The 23,122-nt window shown below is 42.3% G+C and overlaps 2 protein-coding genes across 4 annotated transcripts in view; both read left to right on the top strand.

Annotated features, from left to right (window-relative positions):
* PTGFRN (prostaglandin F2 receptor inhibitor) overlaps window positions 1-4,747 on the top strand; it is a 77,993-nt gene extending 73,246 nt beyond the window's left edge. Inside the window, exon 9 of the mRNA XM_012000837.1 lies at window positions 1,205-4,747. Coding sequence (XP_011856227.1) covers window positions 1,205-1,371 — 167 coding nt within the window. The 3' untranslated portion in view covers window positions 1,372-4,747. The remainder of the gene's footprint in view (window positions 1-1,204) is intronic.
* Window positions 4,748-15,356: 10,609 nt separating this feature from the next.
* The window catches only part of CD101 (CD101 molecule), a 34,590-nt gene continuing 26,824 nt past the window's right edge, over window positions 15,357-23,122 (top strand). For all 3 annotated transcript variants that reach the window (XM_012000838.1, XM_012000839.1, XM_012000840.1), the window contains exon 1: window positions 15,357-15,467. In XM_012000838.1, coding sequence (XP_011856228.1) covers window positions 15,380-15,467 — 88 coding nt within the window. In that variant the 5' untranslated portion in view covers window positions 15,357-15,379. The remainder of the gene's footprint in view (window positions 15,468-23,122) is intronic.

Here is a 23,122-nt window from a genome sequence, read left to right on the forward strand (position 1 = left end):
AGGCTGAAGCAGGAGAATTGCTTGAACCCAGGAGGCGGAAGTTGCAGTGAGCCGAGATCGCACCATCGCACTCCAGCCCAGGCAACAGTGCAATACTCCGCATCAAGGAAAAAAAAAAAAAAGAGAGACTCCTCCTGGAGTCACTGGCACAGAGTGGGTACTTCACAGAGCCCCAAGATGGGAGGATGACCTCCCAGCCTCACTGGACCACAACGAACACCAGGGTCGACCTAACTAGACAGTCAGAGCTTTGTTCCCTGAGCATCCCAGAATGGGGACAGTTGTTCCTTGGTTTACAACAAACATGTCTCCTTTGTGGAAAATTTCAGAAAGTACATGTTAGTTGAAATAACTCCATAAAGAGAATTAAAGTCCAGGGGCCTCCAAGGATGAGTAGAAAGCTTTTGAGTAGAAACCTAGTGATTGGTCAGATGGAAATTAGAGCCCTTGCTCTTCCACAGACTACTTAGCCTTTCTGATCCATTTTCTCCGCAAAATGAGCTAATAGTCTTATGGGGCTATTTTGAAAATTAAACCTTAGCAAACATAAGGCACCTGGCCCAGTGGCAGCGTCCACCCAAGGAGCGTGGGTACTTATGGGAAGGGAAGGTGGGATTTCAAGGGTGGAATCTAAATGGTGTTTGTGCATTTCTAACACTTAAGTCATCTGTACCATATTTTGTATCTTAGGAATTCCTTCCTTGAAGTAACTCCGTGTAAAAACCCAGATTTAACAAACAAGGGAGTAATTATTCACTTTGCTAGATAATTTACTATAGTGTTACTTAAAATAGCTCCCTTAGTACACTTCAGTTATTTGATGCATATGATTGATTTATGCAGTTTTTTTAAGGATGCAGATGCATCTGCTGCTGAATGTGCGATGCCCTTATACTGACTTTTAAAAATCAATCTTTTGCCAAAACCCTAAAAAGCAAGTTGACATTCAAAGGCATCGAGTGAAATCTTCTTTATGGTTTTTATTCTCTCCACAGAGCTGGGTGGGAAGACATTTGCTCATTTTTGTGACAGATAAGACTGAGCTTCTCCTGTCTCCCGTCGTGTGCTAGGTGCTAGATGCAGGAGGAATGAGAGTTTATCTCTCGGGGAGATCCTGCTCCAGTGGGGAAGGGAGGTGAGAGTGCCCCCAAAGCAGCCTCCCTCGCAGCACTGACCGGCTTCCCCTTTGATCTCTCCCTCCCAGTGCTGAACGCCTTCAAGTATCCCTTGCTGATCGGCATCGGTCTGTCCACGGTCATCGGACTCCTGTCCTGTCTCATCGGGTACTGCAGCTCCCACTGGTGTTGTAAGAAGGAGGTTCAGGAGACACGGCGCGAGCGCCGCAGGCTCATGTCGATGGAGATGGACTAGGCTGGCCCGGGAGGGGAGTGACAGAGGGACGTTCTAGGAGCGATTGGGGCAAGAAGAGGACAGTGAGATTTTAAAACAAAGTGTGTTACACTAAAAACCAGTCCTCTCTAATCTCAGGTGGGACTTGGCGCTCTCTCTTTTCTGCATGTCAAGTTCTGAGCGCGGACATGTTTACCAGCACACGGCTCTTCTTCCCACGGCACTTTCTGATGTAACAATCGAGTGTGTGTTTTCCCAACTGCAGCTTTTTAATGGTTAACCTTCATCTAATTATTTTTCTCCCACTGGTTTATAGATCCTCTGACTTGTGTGTGTTTATAGCTTTTGTTTCGCGGGGTTGTGGTGAGGAAGGGGTGATGGCATGCAGAGTTCTTTATCTTCAGTGAGAATGTGCCTGCCCGCCTGAGAGCCAGCTTCCGCGTTGGAGGCGTGTGCTCAGAGCGCTGCTGAGCGCCACCCTCTACCGGGCTGACAGACAACACAGACCTGTGCTGAAGGCTAATTTGTGGCTTTTACGACCCTACCCCACCCCCTATTTTCAGGGGTTTAGACTACATTTGAAATCCAAACTTGGAGTATATAACTTCTTATCGAGCCCAAATGCTTTTTTTTTTTTTTTTTTTGCTTCTCTGCCCCTTGTCCATTTCTTTTGTATTTGTTTTCTGTGAGAGCGCTGAAATGGCGGCCCTGGAATCTAGAATTTGGCTCTCCACTGAGCACCTTATCTTGCCACCTTAGCCTTAAGAATGAATATGAAGAAAAATACACAGCCACCTCTGTCCAGGGCAGTAAGAAGGGGGCTGCAAGGAAGGGGAGATTGGGGATAAGGAAAGGAACAGACACCTGCTCCAGTAGTTGTGAGGCCACTGTGCCTCAGGGGACCCCAGGAAGAGCAGAAGAGGGATCCCGCGAAGTTATTTTTTATGCAGCTGGAGCCGGGAGGGTCAGAGTGGTGCCAGGTGCAAATTAGACTAAAGAAGCCACCACTACTCCTCTGTCTTGCCCATTGTGGGAGGCAAAGGCCTTGGTCACCAAGAGACTTGCAGGGGGACCCACAGATACGCCATGTCCTTCACACGCTGCTTGGGCTCCTTAACCTGAAGGCATATTGCTACTTGTGAGACTGACTGACTTCAAGGAATCAGAAATTACCTAGAAGCACCATGTATTTTCTATGACCTTTTCAGTCCATCAGGTCTTTTGAAGGTCCACTGCAGGGGGTTAGTGAGAAAGGGTATACTTTGTGGTATGTTTGCTTTCCTAATAGGGACACGAAGGAAACCTAGCAATTTGCTGTCATGTGAACGGCCTATAGAGCAGAGTCAAGAGCGGTCTGCTTTGCCCGACTGCTCCCATCAGGAATAGGAGAGTAGACAGAAAGAGATCTTCCACATCCCAGGCTTCTGCTGCTGCTTTAAAAGCTCTCCTCTTGGAGCCTCCTGCTCCCTGAAGCGTCTCGCCACCCGTACAGCACTGGCCTTTCGGAAGCATCCCAGTGGAGTTTTCTGAGGCTTGCTGGTGACTCATGCCCTAATTGCAATCCTCTGCTTTCATCCTGGCTCTGAAGGATCTAACACTGCTCTCTCTTCCAAAGGGGAAAAAAAGATTCATTTGTTTTGAGCAATAAACTAATACAAAATGATGGCCATTCATGTGCAGCTCTTTGTCACCGTGGGCCGGGAGCTGTGCTCCTCCTGGCTCACCTTTTCCCCCTGCTTCCCAACGCCCAGTCGCCCTGGAGGCAGATTCCCATTGAGTTTTCCCCCGCCAAGGGGACCCTGCACGGGATAGATATATTAGATTCTGCATTGACAGTAGCCTTTCCTTGGCCCGGGCTTGTGGTGGGAAGACGGGCAACAGGTATACCCCACCAGGGCCTGAGTGACTAGAGGAAGAGGGTGAGGCCTTGTTGGCACTAGATTTGGGTATTTTCTGCATGTTATATCCTAACTGCTATTTCAGAAGAGGCAGCTTGTAGGTGATTGTACAGGTGAGAATTAAAGAGAGAACAAATATATAAACAGGTGCTGTATTAGTAACAGCCAGTGCCCTTTCAGCCCTTGCATCTATTAAAAGGAGATTCAGGATTTTATTGGCACAGGCCCTTCTTAGTAGGAAGAAAGGGTGCTTAGCTTTGGACATGACTGGGTGTGTGTAAAACCATGGACTGAGTCACAGCAGACACTCGATGGTGGTAAATGTGACAGGTGCTTACACACTGTACCTTTTCCTTTCATACTGATGCTGCAGTTCAGGGCTGGAGTTGTTAAGGCATTGACCTCCACCCACCTGCCCCGTGTCCATTGGGCTACCCAAGCTTCATGTCACCTGGGGGCTGGGAGGGAGGGGCAAGAAATCCCAGGGCATTGTATCAAGGACCTAGTTCCTTCTAGGGATATAAATTTGCCAGGAATGTGTATTTTTAATGTGGTGAGATGCACTCTTTTGTTGTACCAAATAGGGCTCCCCCCCCAACCCCTGCGACAAGTGCTCTTCTAGAAGAGGTTCCTACCAGCAGCACTGGTGTGAATGAAAGAGGGACCCAGCCGCGTCTCACGGGTGGAATTGCACTTCTTAACAAAAAGGAACTTTATAAAAGTTTGGGTTTTTTTTTTTTTCCTAATCATAAAAATAGCCCCAGAAAGAGCCTAAGCTATGTTCAGATAGAAGCCTCGAAATTCCTGTACTTTGTTTACTTTATGATGTTTACATACACCTTTCACTTTGAAAAAAAAGAAAAATGCAAATCAACTTTTTAACAACTTTTCAGATTTTTCATGGGACAGTAGAACTCTGACTCACCAACTGGGCTAAATTTTAATTTAAAAATGTATGTATTTGAGTGTCTTTCCCCACCTCACCCCCACCATCTGAGGGGCTCCCTGAGATCTTGGTAGAGGAGGCCCCTCCTGCCCAGACCTTCGTCTGTTTCCCCGGTGGCCCTTGCTTCTTGCTTTGCAGACTGCCTGCAGCCATGATTTTGTCACTGACATCTGTGAGCCAAAGACTGAGCCTTTTTGGCAGGAATAATAAGCAATACTACACAACTTGCTACTTTCAGAAAACTTTTTTTTAGCTTCACCGATGACAACAGAGGAAGAAGGGAACTGGGATTTGGGTAAGTTCTCCTCCACTGTTTGACCAAATTCTCAGTGATAAATACGTGTGCAGATCCCTAGAAGAAAAAACGTTGACTTTCTTTTTAAGTGTGGCACATAAGGATCTGCAGAATTTTCCGTAGACAAAGAAAGGATCTTGTGTATTTTTGTCCATATCCAATGTTATATGAACTAATTGTATTGTTTTATACTGTGACCACAAATATTATGCAATGCACCATTTGTTTTTTATTTCATTAAAGGAAGTTTAATTTAAACTGAAGTTGTGTGAGGAGCTTGATATTGGCCTCTGTTATCCTTTCATATGTTCAGCATGAGGGATTGTGACTGGATTCCAGCAGGAACTTCAGCACCTTCTGATCTCTTTGAATCCTGCAAAAGCACTGCAGATTTTCACTGATGATAAGAGAAGAAACGGATTTGATGGGATCAGTGTTGAAGTTCCCACCAGGTGGAAAGGTGAGGGCTAGGATCCTGTTGTTTACAGAAGGCCTTCTGCTCTTTCAGGGAATTCCCATGACCTTACAGGAGTCCTCTCAGGAAAGAGAGAAGTTAGATATTGTTCCTCTTTGCCGTTGAGGAAACACCAAAGTTCTGTGACGATGTCGTGACTGGAACAGAGTGGTTTTTCTGACTCATGATGCAGTCTGGGGCCAAATCAGTCCCAGAAGGTAGCAACCCCTGTAATAGAAAAACAATCCTCTTCCCTAGGCCGCTGGCGGCAGCAGGCCTGGGCAGGAGTGAATACCGAGAACCCAACTCCCTGTGGGACCCTGGAACAGCTGCATGCCCTTGGCTGGCCTCCGCCATTCACTCTCCTGTTGGCCTCATTTGTGTTCTCTCTGTCTTTTGTGTCCTGTCCAGGGACCAACTTCATGTTGTGGAGTTATTCAAGGGCTGGGTTCGTGTCCCAGTCACTAACATTACCCAATGACTGGCACTCTTCCAGGCCTGTAGAAGGTACTTGCACTTTGTAAATGCACAGTTAATGCTCTGCTCTAGGAAATGAGCCATCATTGCATGCTTCCCTTAGCGAACCGGGAGGGTTCCACTCATGTCACAATGGTGACACAGTCAGAGCTGGTCGTTAGCAATCCTCTACCTAGTTGTGAACCCATTCCTGCCTAACATTTAATTTAAATTTCAGATTTAAATTAATAACATTAAACTAAATTAAAAACAAAACAGAAACTTACTTGCATACTTATTGTGTGCCCAGGCATTGTGCTAAGCACAGCTGCTGCCGACTTGTCTGTAGGCCTTGGCACATAGTGTCTGCTTGCCTAGAAACTTCTTTCTATACAGCCTTCTTTCCTCCTAACTTGCACTTCTCTTTCAGGACCCAGGGGTCATCTTCTCCCTCTTTAGGCAAAATGAAGGTCCCTTGACAGATGGTCTGATAGTCTGAAAATGATGGGAGGATAGGAACCATTCACTGCTGTGACTTCAGTACCAAATTGTGAATTGGACTCTTACAATGTGCCATGCACTAACACAAGTACCTCATAGATGTGATTGCAATCTTAAGTGACCCAAAGGGGTTTACAGCAGAAGCACTCTGGCCTGTTCTTCACAAAACTGGATCATTCAAATAATACCACTCATTTCCTGTAACCCGTAGACCAGTGTGCATGACACACTTTTAAAATAAAAGTTTTAGTATTATTTAGGTATGGCAGGGCCAACAGATCAGGAGACAATTACCATAGAAAAGGCAGTTTGTTATATTCATAGAGCCCGAGAAGAGGGACATACCACACCATGGGAGGCCACACAGGGAAGCACCAGGGTCAAGGCACAGGGGAAACATGGGCATGGAGCTTTATTGTGGGTTTTTGCAGGAAGGAATAGGTGAGACAGAGTAGGCAGGCTTAGGATTGGCTAGGTTGAATAATTCCAGCAAGCTCTAGGACACAGGGGTTGTCCCTAGTTGTCTGGTACCCTATCCTGGGTGATTAGGGAAAGGGAGTAGTGGTCCTTAGTGCAAAAACTCAGTGGAGGAGGTTGTGGAGTGTAGGCTCTGGATTGGTTGGTTTGCATATGAAAGGCTTCTCTCAGGAGAGTCCTTAACTAGCTCTAAGAATTGGCTAGCCCTGGAAGGGGCAGTCTCTCCAGGATTAGCAAGACCCCAGATGTTAAAACATCAATAAACACAAAATAAAAAGAGGTAATTAATGCATACACTCATTGCTTAGGGCTTGTAGACTACTGAGTCTTGTAGACACCTGGGTGGCTCAGCTCCACCCAGAGAAGTGATGCTCACCTGAGTCCACCCTGTTCTGTGCATTCTCCAACCTACTTGTGCCAACAGTATTGGTTACTATGATTATAATAAGTTTGTTGAATAGTATGTAAACCAGTGAAATATGAATGCCAACGGGCTGTTCAAAAGTGCTGTTGGTAAAACTGGATGTCCACATACAAAAGAATGAAGCTGGACCCTTACCTTACACCATCTCCAGAAATCAACTCAAAATGAATTAAAGACCTAAACATAAGACTTAAAACTATAAACTCCTAGAAGAAAACATAGGAGGAAAGCTATAATACTTTGGATTTGGCAATAATATCTTGGGTGTGACACCAAAAGCTCAAGCAACAAAATAAAAAAAAATAGACAAATGGGACTACACAAACATAATTTCTGCATGTCAAAGGAAAAAAACGGAGTGAAAAGACAACCTACAAAATGGAAGAAAATATTTAAAAATCATATATCTGATAAGGGGCTAATATCCAGAATATGTAAGTAACTTTGTTGTACAATAAAAAGTAACCTGATTTTAAAATGGGCAAAGCATAAAAAGGAATGAAATAATGGCATTTGCAGCAACATGGATGGAACTGGAGACCATTATTCTGAGTGAAGTGACTCAGGAGTGGAAAACCAAACATCGTATGTTCTCACTCATAAGTGGGAGCTAAGCTACGAGGACACAAAGGCATAAGAATGATACAATGGACTTTGGGGACTCAGAGGAAAGGGTAGGAGGGGGATGAGGGATAAAAGACTGCACATTGGGTACAGTGTACACTGCTCAGGTGATGAGTACACCAAAACCTCAGAAATCATCACTAGAGAACTAGTCGTGTAACCAAACACCACCTGTTCCCCACAAACATGTAAAAATTTAAAACAAAATGGGCAAAGGACTTGAATAAACAACTCTCCAAAGAAGATACACGAATGGAAAGCAAACATGAAAAGATGGTCAGCATTGCTAGTCATAGGAGAAGCGCTGATCAAAACTACAATGAGATATCAACTGATGTGCATTAGGGTAACCACTGTCAAAAGAATAGGAAATAACGTGTTACTGAGAATGTGGAGAAATTAGAACTCTTGTGCTCTATTGGTGGAGATGTAAGATGGTGCCACTGCAAAGGAGAATAGCATGGAGCTTCCTCACAAAACTAAACAGAATTACCAAATGATCCAGCAGTTGCATTTCTGGGTATATATCCAAAAGAATTCAAAGCAGTATCTCAAAGAGGTATCTGCAAACCCATATTCATCACAACAGTATTCTCAGTAGCCAAAAGGTAGGGGTAACCAACCTCTTGTTGATGGCAACAGATGAATAAAGAAAATGTGGTATTTACTTACAATGGAATATCATGCAGCCTTTAACAAGGAAATTCTGTCATACATTACAACGTGGATGAACCTTGAGGACATAAGTGAAATAAACCAGTCACAAGGACAATTATGTATGATTCCACTCATATAAAGTATCACAGAAGATAGAAAGGTAAGGTTGCCAAGAGCTGGGGGGAAGGGAAATTAGTGTATAGTGGGTATAGCGTTGCAAGATGAAAAAGTTAGGGAGATCTATTGCCCAACAATGTGAATATACTTTACTAAACTGTACATTTAAAAGGTTAAGATGGTAAGTTTAATGTTATGCTTTTTACCACAATTTTAAAAAGTAAGAAGTATCAATAAAAACATGAATTCTCTGGAAAAAACTCAATAAAAGCAAATTGCTTTTTTTAAAAAAAATGCTATCAATTTTGGTATGAGCAAAATAACTAAAAGATTGAGCAGGGTGGGGAGGATAACAGAAACATGGGAGGATTCTGTACTCCACTGGCTTCACAGATGCTGAAGTTCTTACTCCATTTTAAAGAAATCGAACCTGAAATTTGTAGAGAAGACATTATAGGTTTGGTTTTTGCAAGAAAGTGGCAAGAGACTCAAGGCAGCAGACCCATATTCAACAGAAAGGCTTGGGCCTGTGTCAAGAGATTGGCGAACGAATGTGCATGTATATGTTGAGGTGGAAATAAAATGTCTAAGATCTATGGAAGCCTTTTTATGATTCCCATGTTTACCTGACATGTTCTCTTGATTGATCAACTAACAGCCCAAATTGTGTCAGATAAGACAGTTTCTACTGTGATTGTTCCCATTTTTATAAATGAGGAAACTGAGACATAAAGAAGTCAAGTGATTTGCTCAAGATTTGAACCCAAATCTTTCTGACTCCACAGTCTATGCATGTGCTAAATCGTTACACCAGCCTCACTGCCTGAATATGCCAGGCATTTGTTAAGTATTTGTTGCACAGATAGAAAGATGAGTGAGAACTAGCCCCTTCCTTTATGAAATTCGTGGTCTTAAAAGATAGGGAGGTGTATAAATAATTCATTTTATTACTATATAATAAGTAAACTTACAGAAATTCACTGACATAGCACAAACCTTTCTTTGGATTTCTATCCAAAATGTTAAGAAAGTTTTCACTTAGGAGATGCAAACCCAAATTTTAAAATTTTTAAATGAATAGGCATTTACCAGGTAGGAATGGGACAAGATGCTAAGCAAAGGGGACAGCATTTGCAAAGTTAACGAAAGAAACAACGGTAAGGTACATTCGGAGAATATAAGTGATTCTGTATTCCTGAAGGTTGAAAGTTAAAGGACAGGGTGGTGAGAGTGTTCCCCAGGTTCAGCTCACAGAGATCATGTCAAGAAGTTTGGACCTGATCCTCTAGAAATCTTTTGGAGCCACTGAAAGAAAAATTTGGAAAGTGAATGGCTGTGTTTGTATTTTAGATCACTCTGTCAGCAAAGTAGCAGTGACAGACAAAGCTGGAAGACCAGAGGTGCTGCCTTAGTCCAGATGAAAGCTCAAGGCTCTCAATTGTTATGGCAATAGGTAGAATTAATTCATAAAAGATTTTAAGGAGAACTGATAGGATTTCATAACTGAATGTGATGCATGGAGGCCAGCCATGGGTCTGGGTCGATACTGGTGCATTCAACCATGATGGACGATACCAGTGAAAACAGAGAAAACAGTGATTTCAGCTTTAGACTCAAGTTTGAGTTTCCCAAGGAACCTTCAAGTGGAGATACTCAACACCAGCTAGATGGTCTGGAGCTTACGGGAGAACTTGGGGTTGGAGATCTATTTGAGATTGTCAATATAGAGATGGGGAATGAGATGCAGCAGGGTGAGGAAAGAAGGGCTGAAGACCGAACCTTGGAGGAGATTATAATGTCAAGTGGCCTGGAGAAGAGAAACCAGTGAGAAGCAGACTGAGAAAGAACTTCCAAAGGGGTAAGGGAAAATCCTGGAGAGAGTGGTGTCAGAGGAGGAAGGAAAGAATTGCAAGCAAGTTTGCCAATGGCCAGCCACACCTGATGCCACAGAAAGACCAGGGCAAGTGAGCAGTGTTCACTGTTGTGACCCAGAAAGTCTGTGTGGATCCATGCCCAGATTTCAGTGGGCTAAAGTGGTGGTGAGAATTAGGAAATCAAATAGAACACAGAACACCAGGAAATGATCAGAAGTTTGAAGAGGGGAGGGAAAAGGAGGTGATTTGGAACTAGAGTAAAAATTGACTATTTAGTAGGATAGGAGACACTTGAGCTTCTTTATGGGCTGATTAAGCAATGGATGGGTGTCTGGCCCCAAGGCGGTAGGAGGGATCTGAGGTCTAGGTAAAGGGAACTTCCTGTCTCCTCTCCTCCTTTCTGCCTGTCTCTAAGGCCTATTCTGATCCCCTCCCCTAAACTTTTTTTTAATCATAGCTTTTTGTCAACTGACCCTCCATAGGAAATTTAAGGAATAGCCCTTCCCAAAGAAGTGTTCACTTAGAAAACAGGAGATGGCCTAGGATCCCATCTGTTTCTCTTTCTCCTCTTTTGCCAGGAAGCTAAACTCGCCCTGTTTTGCACCCCATGCTTCTTTGCCTCCTCCATAGAAACTAGTTCATGCTTTCCTCACAGGTAGGAAGAGTCGTCACCCACCTTGAAAACCTCTTCAGCACTGGTTAACTCATCAGCTCCTGGTGAAGCCGGGCCAGTGGGAAGGAAGAGCAAGAAGGCCGGGGAGTTGGGACCTGGGCTTCATCCTCCATTACTGGGGCCAAGTCACAGCGGGGCCTATGCCAGGCCTCAGTCTCTTCCTTTGTTATATGAGGGAGTTGACTGAGATCACTGTGGTCCCTTCTTGTAGTGTGACTGCTTGGTGTTATACACATGCAGAGGGGAGGCTCAACTGCAGGGCCTCCCTCACGTGGGCAAGTCCAGGCCCTGTGGAACAGTAATCAGTGTGACCTGAATTCAAAGAGCTCAAGTGGGGAAAGGGGTGAAATAATGACCAGCCTCCTGCTGACCCCTTAGGGTTCTTTCCCCCTCCTCCAGCCATTCACTATCATGCACTCTGCCTCCTGTAAATCATGAGTAGCTAGCTAGAAGGTTTGTTAGACAGAGCTCTGAACCAAAAGTGAAAAGGCAGCCTTAGAATCCCATCATTTTCTAGCCATGATACTGATATACTCTGAGTCTGTTTTCTCATTTGTAAAATGGGATTAGTAATACCTACCACATAGTGATAAGAGGTATTCTATAAGACTGTATATGTAATGTGCCTTGCACAGAGCCTGTCCAGTACTCACTCTCTCCCTCCATCTGAATCAGGAACTTCATTTTTACATTCCTTTCAAATGATACAATTGCAATGCAACAATTCCCCAGGTAAAAGAATAACTGTCTCTCTTGCTGGCTCTATTTTTTCCTTTTCTTCTTGTTTTTTTTTTTTTTTTTCTTGACAACAGAAAGCTGCTTTTTCCCCCCAGAAAAGAGGCAACATCACCCTGTCAATGTTAAATTCTGGCAGAAATGAAGCCACTAAAATGGAAAGAGAAAAAAATATTTTGGCAACAGCCAGGAATGAGAAATTGCATAGCATTTACTGGGTTATATATATTCTATGGATACAGGATACTCTCTATTATTGGCAATGATTGTCTCTGTGGTCAATGCTTATTTCTGAAATAATTCTCTTTTCAGTGCACATGATGGATTGATTGCACTGATGGCCTCAGTTTGTTTGTGTTAATCTCTCCCTTTGCTCTATCACTTTGCAGTTCCCCTCCATAAAGAGGCAGAGTATATATTAACCCATCTCTTGCCTTTGGAGTTGGTCATGTGGCTTGCTTTGGCCCATGGGGTGTTAGTGGTCACGATGTAAATAGAACCTTTAAAAAATGCTGTTGTATTTCCACTAGTTCTTTTGGACCCCTGACATTACCATGAAAATGTGCCAGTCCAGCCTGCCAGAGAGGTGTGAGAGACATGTGGAAGAGAACTGAGTCATCCAAGCCAAGGCCATCCTAGACCATCCAGCTCCTGTCAGCAGGACATAGCCCCATTGACAGAGCCACCCAGCTGACCCATAGGCTTGTTAACAGAAATAAATGTTTGCTGTTGCAAGCCATCAGAGTTTTCTGATTGTTACACAGCAGTAACTACTCCATTCACACACATTTGCTGAAAGCGTTGGTGCCTGGGGGTGACCCCCAACTTCTGCAACTGAAATGGTGAATAAATTCCTGTAATTTGAACCTCACTGATTTTATAGTTAGCAGCCTGGAGAGTTTATTTGAAACCTCCATCCTAGGCAGACTGCCCTTTAATTGTTCCCTAAATACAACCTGCACATCCCTGCCTCTGCTTCTGCCTCTGTACGTTATATTTGTCCACACTGAAATGTCCTTCCTTCTCCTCCCTGCCTATTTGCATCATACCAGATCTCCAAGGACATGACTTTAAAACCAGCCTTTTCTGATTGACCTCCTGCGACTGTTCCCTGCCTTTTCAGCCTATTAATTCAGGTTATTTCTTGCCTGAGCCATAGATTGGATACCAGACCCATGTTTGCCATATATAGCTGCTGTTTTTGTTTGTTTGTTTGTTTGTTTTAATCTCAGCTGTTTATTAAACTAGATCCCAAGCTCCTGGAGGGCAGGGCCCTCTTACATCTCTTTTATCTCCCAAGCCTTGTATAGTATCTTGAAAAGGGAAGTACAGGGCCCTTCACTTAAGACTTTAATATTTGTAAGTTGACCATCACTGGGGGGCTAATTGTTACTTATCATTGCTAATGAATAAAACCAGAAGAATGGATGAATGAATGGAGGGATGGATGGATAGATAGATAGAAGATAGATAGATAGATAGATAGATAGATAGATAGATAGATAGATAGATAGATAATGTTAGATGCTTCCAGATCTGAATTTGTAGAATGTACCCTGTTCTACTATAATTCTCACTAGGAAAATAAATTTTACTTTAAAATGCCACCTTTCCCCTGAAGATTTTACTGACCCCCATTCATTCTCTCCAGATTAGATATGCCCTTTTCCTTTCCTGATATCCCTATGTGACAGTCAAGTTCTTACCTGCTCACCTCCACCATGCCACATGGCACAAGCAGCAGCTCCTGGAGATCAAAGGCTGTAGCTTAATTATGTATGGATGTCCAGCACATGGTAGGGTGCTTACTGCACAAGGAGTACTCAGTAATTATTTGATTATTTTATCTATCCTGCCTCTGTCTTTCTTTTAAATGCCCTACTTCAGCCCCTTATTATTGCTCATAGAGACAACTACAAAAACCTTGTAACTGACCTTCTTGCTTCTAGCCTTATCTCCCTTCACCTTTCAACCTGTTAGCAATGCACACATACGGAATTCAACTTAAAAGGAAAATCCAACCAGGCTATACTCCCACTAAAAATCTTCATAGCTTCCCTCTTCTTCAAGGTATTAATAAAAACCAAGCTCTTAGCCCAAAGCCCACTAAGATATGCCCATCCTACCTGTGTAGATCCTTCTTTCACAACAGCCTCAAACTTTATTCCGATAGGATAGTACAGCCTGTGTGTACTATTCATACTACACGGTTACTTCCCAACTGTACCTTGTCCCCTGCCTCTCTAGATAACTCACTGACTCACCTGGCCCAGCCCAATCCATCCTGACCTTCCCTCCTGCCCACCAATTTTCCCCACCCCCTGCAACAATCAGTGTTCCACTGATTGTTGACACATTGCGTTGTGATTATCTGATTTAAGTGGAAGCTTCCTGAGAACTCTAGCACTAGTGTAGTATTAAATTAGCCTAGGTTCAGGACCAACTGTTGAATTTAGACACTCCTCTGCCATCCTTGGTACCTGGGTTCACATCTGAGTAACTGCCCATTAGTGTAACTGCCCAATGGGTTCTCCCTGCCTGCTGCCCAGATAGAACAGATTTATCAAGACAGGAGAATTGCAGTAGAGAAAGAGTTTAATTCACACAGAACCAGCTAAATGGGAAACCAGAGTTTTATTACTCAAATCAGTCTCCCCGAAAATTCAGAGACTGGAGTTATTAAGGATAATTTGGCAGGCCAGGGAGTGGGGAGTGCTGATTGGTCAGGTAGGAGAGGAAATCACAGGGGATCGAAGGGGGTTCTTCTTGCAGTCTTCCATCCCTGAGTGGGATCAAAGAGCTGTTGGAGCCAGATCACCAACCTGGATGGTGCCAGCTGGTGCATCAGAATGCAGGGTCTGAAAAATACCTTGAGCACCAATTTAGGTTTTGCAATAGTGATGTTTAGGAACAACTGAGGAGGTTGGAATTGCGTGGCCTCTGGCTGCATGACTCCTAAACCATAATTTCTAATCTTGTGGCTAATTTGTTAGTCTTACTAAGGAAGTCTGCTCCCCAGGCAAGAAGGGGGTTTGTTTCCAGAAAGGGCTGTTACCCTCTTTGTTTCAAGATTTAACTGTAAGCTACATTCCTCCCAAAGTTAGTTCGGCCTACAACCAGGAATGAACAAGGGCAGCTTGGAGGTTAGAAGCAAGATGGAGTTGGTTAGGTCGGATCCCTTTCACCGTCATAACTTTCTCACTGTTATGATTTTTGCAAAGGCAGCTTCGTAGGGCAGATGAAGATAAACTAAAATGTCTCATGATGGTAGCTAATATTCATTGAGCACTTACTATGTACCAGATATTGTTCTAAGTGCTTTAAATAAATTAGCTCATTTGGCATTCACAGTAATCTTATGGGGTACATACTATTAGTATCCTCATTTTAGCAATGAGGGTTAGGAAAGGTTAATTAAGTTTTCTAAGATTACACAGCTACTAAAACTAGAATCTGCATGCAAACCCAGGCAGCCTGACTCTAGAGCCTGTAACCTTCAGCACCACCTCGTGTCGCCCCACGTTCATGTTTTCCAGGGGCCCTCTCCCATTTCTCAGTCGTTTCCTCTCCCAAGAGCGGAGGAGAAGGAAAGGCCAAGAAGACAACATTTCTCATGGCTTTTTAATGTATTCAGTTTACCTGAATTCTCTCATCATTACTAAATGACACATACTGAGCCAGGTTGAGGCCTATCTTTTCTTAGTTTTATCTGTATCTGTTTACTTAACCACGAAGATAACTTTTTAACTCCCAAATTTGAGTGATTAGTAAAGAGCTATATAATGTAACCAGTTTTGCTTTTCGCAAGCCATCTCTGTTTCTCAGTGGGCTGAAAACCACACTATTGCTTCCTCTTTACTTTGCAGTGAGAGCACAGCATTTGTCACTCAACCTCTGAATGTTAGTGACACTACTGGGACGGGAAAGGACTGTGCTGGCCCCAATGGCAGGCTTCTCATATGTGGCATCTTTCTTTCTCTTTCTGAGTAAGTTTCATAATCCTTTATGTTTCTCTTGTCACAGGAGGTAGTCACCTCAGGGTGCTGGGTGATGGAACAGGACAATTTGGTCTCTGCAGGAACAACTATGCCATATATTTCTGATGTTAGCAATGATTTTTGACTTATTGATGACAGTTCTTGGCTTACCTAGACATCCTTGAGTTCCAGGGAGGTGCAATGCTTGGTTGAGTCCCATGCACATGATTCCATTGTTTTTTACATTTGTGTGTGTTGCCAGATCTATCAGTTTTGCTTGGCCCTGTCTTTACTCATCTTCCTGGGCTGATCATCCCAAGAGCCAATAAAAAAGCCTTGTGTGAGGCTGGGCGCAGTGGCTCACGCCTGTAATCCCAGCACTTTGGGTGGATCACGAGGTCAGGAGTTCCAAGACCAGCCTGACCAAGATGATGAAACCCCGTATCTACTAAAAGTACAAAAATTAGCCAGGCGCAGTGGCAGGCGCCTGTAATCCCAGCCACTCAGGAGGCTGAGGCAAGAGAATCGCTTGAACTCAGAGGGCGGAGGTTGCAGTGAGCTGAGATCAGGCCACTGCACTCCAGCCTGGGCAACAGAGTGAGACCCCATCTCAAAGAAAAAAAAAAAAAAAAGCTTTGTGTCCCAAACTGAGAGGAGACTTTAAGGTTTGTCTGATATTAAGGCTTGATGGAATAAATATGCCTTGCAGATATGACTGAATGGAAAGAAAGGTTATGAAAGTACTTAGTAGTTTTAGACTATGCTAAAAGAAGGTTCTAGATTTCATCTCTGAGTGGAAGTGGAAGTTGACTACTGAGAGACTGAGAAATGGGCAGGAAGATTCACTTGGCTCTGCTGAGGGCCATGCAGAGGGGCTTGACTGATCTAGGGGCATTTATGTGTGTTAGAATAGGATGGAAGAAGAGGAAATTTGGAGGTAGAAGGGAGAATCAGATGAGTTGAGCAGGTAATGGAATAGTTTCAAACCAGATAGCAGGTACTTTTTAATGCTACAGTTTTCATTAACATCTGGTAAAGAGAATAGACCCCATCTCAGAATAATGTGTAAAATGCATGAAATAAAGTGCATAGAATTATAGAGGAAATCAATCACATTGAAATACAGGTATCAAAATATTTTAAATACGTTGTAGTGCAGTAATTTATTTGCTTCTTATTTATGGATTACATAATAAGATCTACAGGTAGGTCTATTAACCACTAAACTTCAAAGTAATGATGAGTATAAATAACATTTCAATATATCTTAAGTAGTTGTAATGTGATATGAAGATATCTGTGGTTGTCTACGTTCGTAACTGAAGAAAATACTAAATTTCCATTAGAGGTAAAAATGAAAATAAAGGTGTAAGCTTATTTTTCAGCCTGGTTTATGGACCCTTTAATCCTACATGTGGACCCAGTTAAGAACTCTTGCTTTATAGCTGGGCATGGTGGCGCACACCTGTGGCCCTAGCTACTTGGGAGGCTGAGGTGGGAGAATCACTTGAACCTGGGAGGGGGAGGTTGCAGTGAGCCGAGACTGAGCCACTGCACTCCAGCCTGGGTGACAGAGTGAGATTCCATCTTAAAAAAACAAAAACAAAAACAAAAAAAACTTCTTGCTTTAGAGAGACTGGATGGAGCTAGTGCAGAGACCCGAATGGCTGGGATGATTGGGGAAGTAAACCAAGCTGTATTTGGTGTGACCAGGACTATGGTTGAAGAATTAAAAGAAAAGAATACAGCATTCAGCACAAAGAGGTTGCTTCATAAACATTGATTGAGTTAATTGTGCTCTTGTCTCTAGGTACGTATGATAGTGTGAGGTAAGAGTCAGTCCTAGGGCCTGCAGGAGAAGTTGCCAGGACCACTTGCTGGGTGATGGATGCCTGCCAGACTGACTTGGCGGGTGTTGATGGATAGGTGCACTGGTGGGATCCTTTGGGGGCTGGTGTGTTTCTGTTTTTTGGTTAAGTTGTCTGAGTGTGATTCTCAAGTGTTTGTGCTTTGTGTATTTGAACTCTTATGTTTGCTACATATATAGGAGGAAACTGGGTTTACATTGTGCAATAATTCATAGAATTGCAAATTCTGTCTCTTTTTTTGGTAAGCAGGCTAGAAGGCCTGGGGGAAGGAAAGTAGTAATCAAGGCTCAAAAAGGGGAAGCTGGAAGCTTTTCCTTAACCCATTTAAACAATTACCTAAACTGGGTTATAGATTTACTTCTTCTAAATTCTGACTCATCCCAAGCACTAATTTTGTGTAGAAGCACAGTTTCTATGTGAAGAATACATAAATCAGGAAGTTACTTGAAAAAGCTTTGGAAGTCTGCTGTTTGTCATTACAAATATAGAGGGGAAATGAAAGAAATTATTTCAATAGTGATCAATTGATCAATTACATTGGTTAGCAAATGTATACTTTGTCCCAATTTTTTTTCAATAAATATAAGGACTGAACAATCCTAATAGAAAGTGGTGCCATATGAGATTAATGTCATGGGTAAATGAGTTCTCAGAGTTAGCAGTTAGCTTTGTCTGCCTGTCTATTTCCCCCACCCTAACTAGCTGCCCTACAAATAACGGCCATTAACGTGGCAGGGTTTGGGGGAAGGGCTATTGTCTGTTTTACTGAGATTGCATTCATGAAAAATAAAACAGATTCCACTTAGTATGGATGGAAGCTGTCTCAGCCTCCAAGCATATAGGGTTTTTGAATGTGTAAAGAGAAAGAAGCTGCTTGTTATGTTGGCTATTCCTGAGGTAGGTTTTGTATAAGGTAGCGTTATTTGAAACTGCTCTTTTTTTGGTATCAAAAATGGTCAAGTATGGGCCGTTTTATAAGGTTCAACCTAATTGTTTTCATTCAAATAATACTGCAATGGTAAATTTGACAATTCAAGTGATATTTTTAAAGAAAGTCAATACCATCGAGGAATTTTTAGTGTTTTGAAAGCATGATTGCAATGTCAGTATGTCAGTGCCAAGCTTTGTACTCATCAGCCTACAAGAATATGAGCTGTTATTCAAAAGTGGCTAACCCTCTGCCCATTGAAAGAGAAAGCAAGAGGGCAGTCCTCACAGGTGTTTTTCGGAGGGTGGATGATACGTACTTGAAAAAACTCAGAGAGAATATATTTATAATAAGATCCTTAAGCTTATGCCCCAGTGCATAGCCATTTGAGTTGATCTCTGCCAGTCATGCTTTCCACCTGAAAAATACCTTTGAAGTCTCCACACTATTTCTTTCAGTTTTCTGAGAAAGTAGTATGTCTTAGACTGTTTGGGGTGTTGTAGCAAAAGTACCATAAACTGGGAGGCTTATACACAACAGAAATTTAGTTCTGGAGGCTGGGAAGTCTAAGATCAAGGCACTGGCAGTTTGGTGTCAGTGAGGGTCTGTTCCTCACAGCGCCTTCTAACTGTGTCCTCACGTTGCAGAAGGGGCTAGCGAGCTTCCTGGACTCTTTTATAAGGGCACTAATCCCATTCATGACAGCAGAGCCCTCGTGACCTAACCGCTTCCTAAATGCCTCACCTCGTAATACCTTCACCTTGGGAATTTGGTTTCTGCATATGAGTTTTAGGAAGACACAGACATTGATACTATAACACAGCACCCTCCCAGTCATCCCTCTACTAAGACATTATTTCATTCATCCGCCTTGCTGGCTTCACCCATTCTCCATCCCACCCCTTCCTACCGCTCCTCACCTAGCTACTCTCTCTAGCTGCCATCCTGGTCTTCATTTTTCCTTTTCCATGAAACTCCTGGAGGTAGGTTACACTTTCTGCAGTTACTTCTTACCCTGAAAACTGCTGCTTCCACTCTATTGAAATCCCTTTTACAAAGATCTTCATGGACATCCTCCTCATCGAGCTAACAAGACTGTCCTTTGCCTTCAGAGTCCCCAACCTCTTGGAAGCCTTTGGCAGTGCTGACAAGCCCTTTCCTCTTAGAATGTTCTTCTTCCCTTGGTTTCCAAGCTGCTGTGTCCTAGTTGCCCTCCATCTAATTCTTCCCTCTGTAGGTATTGTTCCTCATGCCATCCCCTAAAGAGATTCCCTAGTAATCTCTCCTTAGCCCTCTTCCTTCTGTTCCCCAACACTTCCCAATACTTGTATATAACTGGCCTAATCGACGTCTAACAGCTCAGAACTCTTCCTAGTTACAAACAGACATTTACAGGAGCCAACAAGAAACAATGGAGACAGCCATGGATTTGGCATTTGCAGATCTATTAATATGTTCAAGTCTGGCTCAAATTCTAGGAGTTTTTACATAACTAAATATGGGAATGTCAAATGGTTTTTGAAAGGATTCGATTATAAATATTTTCAAAGGGTTAAATAGACCTTAACCCTTTGAAAATATTTATAATTTATATGTAAATATAAATATATATTTAAATATTATTTCAAAATGTTTGCTGAATATCCTTCCTGTCTATTCCAAGGTCTTCAAATTTAGTATTTCTAAAATTAAATGCATTATATTTTCACTCACCATTATACACACAACAGTAACTTTTCCTGGTATCTGTATTTCTATTCAGAGTATCAATATTCTCCCAGTCAGCCTTATCAAACTTATGATATTTGATTTCTTCCTATCTCTCATCTCGCCTACTACTCCCAAGCATCCAAAACACTGAAAACTCTACAGATTTTGTTTCCACAGTAGCTAGGTTATAGTACCTTTATTTTTATCCCTATTGCTTTTGTCACCTCTGTCCTGAGCTCCTATAATTACCTGATACCTATTTCTAACTTCCATCATCCTACACACAAACTGTAAGGTTCATTTTCCTAAGACCTTTCAAACACTTTCAGTGGATTCCCCATTGCCTAATGAATCAAGTCCAGACTTTTAAATGTGATAGTCAAGTCTTTTCTGCTCTGGACCCAAAATTGCTCTCCAGTTTTACCTCTCTCTATTAATCTTCATGCAGCGCCCCCACCATCCAGTTGATTACCCCTTATTTTTGAATATGTCTTTTGATTCCTACTCACAGAGTCTTGCCATGAAATCTCTTTTACCTAAAATGCCCTGTCTCCCCATTTACCTTGTCATAATCTTCCCAATTCTCCAAAATCCATTTCTAATGCCATCTCTTATGCCATCTCCATAAACCTACTTCCCTCCCCTCAAAATGTAGTCCCTCCTTTCTTCAAAATTTTTGAAGCACTTTTATTATATGTTTTCCATAGAGAGATGACTGCTGTCCACTTGACTGGATTATAAAATCCAGAACAGAATCTAGCCTAAATTCATCTTCATATCTTAGTCCGTCAAGCATGAGAAATACTATAAGTGGTTGAATAAATATTTATTGAATTGGCAAATAAAGCAGCAGAAAAAGAAGTATGTGTTTTCACAATAAAAATGTTCAAATGTGGTACCCATCTTGCTGAAAAGTGATGGGAAATGTTGGAGAAGTGTTGCCTAGCCACCAAAAATAACATCGTTTGTAGAAACATGCCTTGATATAAGTAGGTTCATGGTACCTCAAAAGCCACATTAAAAATATTTTTATTGTGAAATACAACATAAGAAAATATTAATAAAACATACATTTTCGGTTTAACAAATAAGTAAAAAGTAAAATCTATATAATATCTACCCAGGTCAAGAAACAGAATATCACCAAGACCTAGAAGCAGCCACCCAGCCCGCAGTGTGCCCCATCAAATCACAGACGCTCCCCCGACGCAATCACTTTCCTGACTTTCATGATAACCGCTTCCTAGTTTGCTTTTTTTTTTTTTGAGATGGAGTTGCCCAGGCTGGAGTGCAGTGATGCAATCTTGGCTCACTCCAACCTCTGCCTCCCAGGTTCAAGTGATTCTCTTTCCTCAGCTTCTGTAATAGCTGGAATTACAGGCACCTGCCACCATGCCTGGCTAATATCGTATTTTTAATAGAGACAGGGTTTCACCATGTTGGCCAGGCTAGTCTTAAACTCCTGGCCTCAAGTGATCTGCCCACCTTGGCCTCCCAAAGTGCTGGGATTATAGGCATAAACCACCTCACCTGGTCATTTCCTAGTTTTTTGCTGATGATTTTACCCCTTATGTATGCATCACTAAACACTACAGTGTGGTTTTACCTGTTTTTAAACTTTATAAACAGTAGGATTCTTCTGTATAGAGTCACAAGGGTTCCGAAGTGTTTTTGTATCTTTCATTGAACGTAGTCACTCATGTTATTGTAAATAGTTGTAATTGTTGATTTTTATTTCTATAACATTCCACTTTATGACTGTACCACAGTTTATCCAGTGTACTGTTGATGGACATATGGGTTGTATCTTGTTTGGGGTTTTAATGAGCAGTGTAGCTGTGCATATTCTTTCACACATAGCTTGGTGCACACATTTCTCTAAGATGGCATTGCTGAAAAGTGTTTTAAACTGCCACTGTAGTATAACTGGTTGGTAAGTTATAATTTACATTTTCCCAAGGTGGTCTAACTTCTATTCCTGGCTTCTTATTACAAAAAGAGCATGATATAAATATGTCACATTAATTTGGACTTATGAATAAATTAGTGTATTCTAAATTATTATAGAGGCTGGGTGCAGTGGCTCACACCTGGAATCCCAGCACTTTAGGAAGCTGAGGCAGGCAGATCACTTGAGGTCAGGAGTTCGAGACCAGCCTGGCCAACATGGTGAAACCCTGTCTCTACAAAAATACAAAACTTATCTGGTCATTGTGGTCCATGCCTGTAATCCCAGCTACTCAGGAGGCTGAGGCAGGAGAATCACTTGAACCTGGGAGACAGAGGTTGCAGTGAGCCAAGATTGTACCACAACACTCTAGCCTGGGTGACAGAGCAAGACTGTCTCAAAAAAAAAAAAAAAAAAAAATATTATTACTAGAAATGTGTGTGGTTGACTGACTAGTTGGTTGAGTGTTGGTTGGTTTCTCAATTTTAGATTGAGCATACATGTATGAGATATATGCACCTGACTGCCTCAGGTGACCACTTACGTTTTCTTCCCTTTTGCCCTTTGTTGTAGTTCCCTTCTATCCCTTAGAACTAGTTTCATTTCATCCCAGATTCCTATACTCAGTCTTTTTGTGTTCTCTGTAATGTCCTTTTTCCTTTCCCTCACTTGTTTTTTCCACTCTAATCTCCTTACTCTTTGTCCCTGGAGAGTCACAAAATGCAGCAGAGGCTCTGCTTCTTCCTCCTCTTCTTATGAACTCTGTTCAGTTAACTCCATAAAGCCAGCAATCTCTCCCTGTCTGGCCCTTCCGATGTCTTCCAATCCGTCTTCTCTTTTACTGTACCCTGGGCCCCTAGTAAAAGAACTGGCCACCCTTGTGGCATGTCTTTGTCCTTTCTGCAACACAAAATGAACTAGCCTTTAATATCAATCATAGTAAGTAAAGATATGCTTTTTGGTTTCTGAAAAATGATTGATTTAAAAAACTTGGCAAATGAAATGTTACCATTTAATCATGTTTTTTCCTTTAGACCTAATACTTGAGATTTGTTCTAATAGAAAATATTTCCTAGCAGTCCCTACGGAAAACTTTTGGTAAGAACAAAGCTAAAATAAATTCTAATCCCAGAACCTGCTGGATTTTACAGCCATCTATTAGGAGGCTTTTCAGTAAAAACGTTTCTTTAAGAAATGACAAAACAAAACC

This window comes from Mandrillus leucophaeus, unplaced genomic scaffold (genome assembly GCF_000951045.1).
Source record: "Mandrillus leucophaeus isolate KB7577 unplaced genomic scaffold, Mleu.le_1.0 Scaffold64, whole genome shotgun sequence".
NCBI lineage: Eukaryota > Metazoa > Chordata > Mammalia > Primates > Cercopithecidae > Mandrillus > Mandrillus leucophaeus.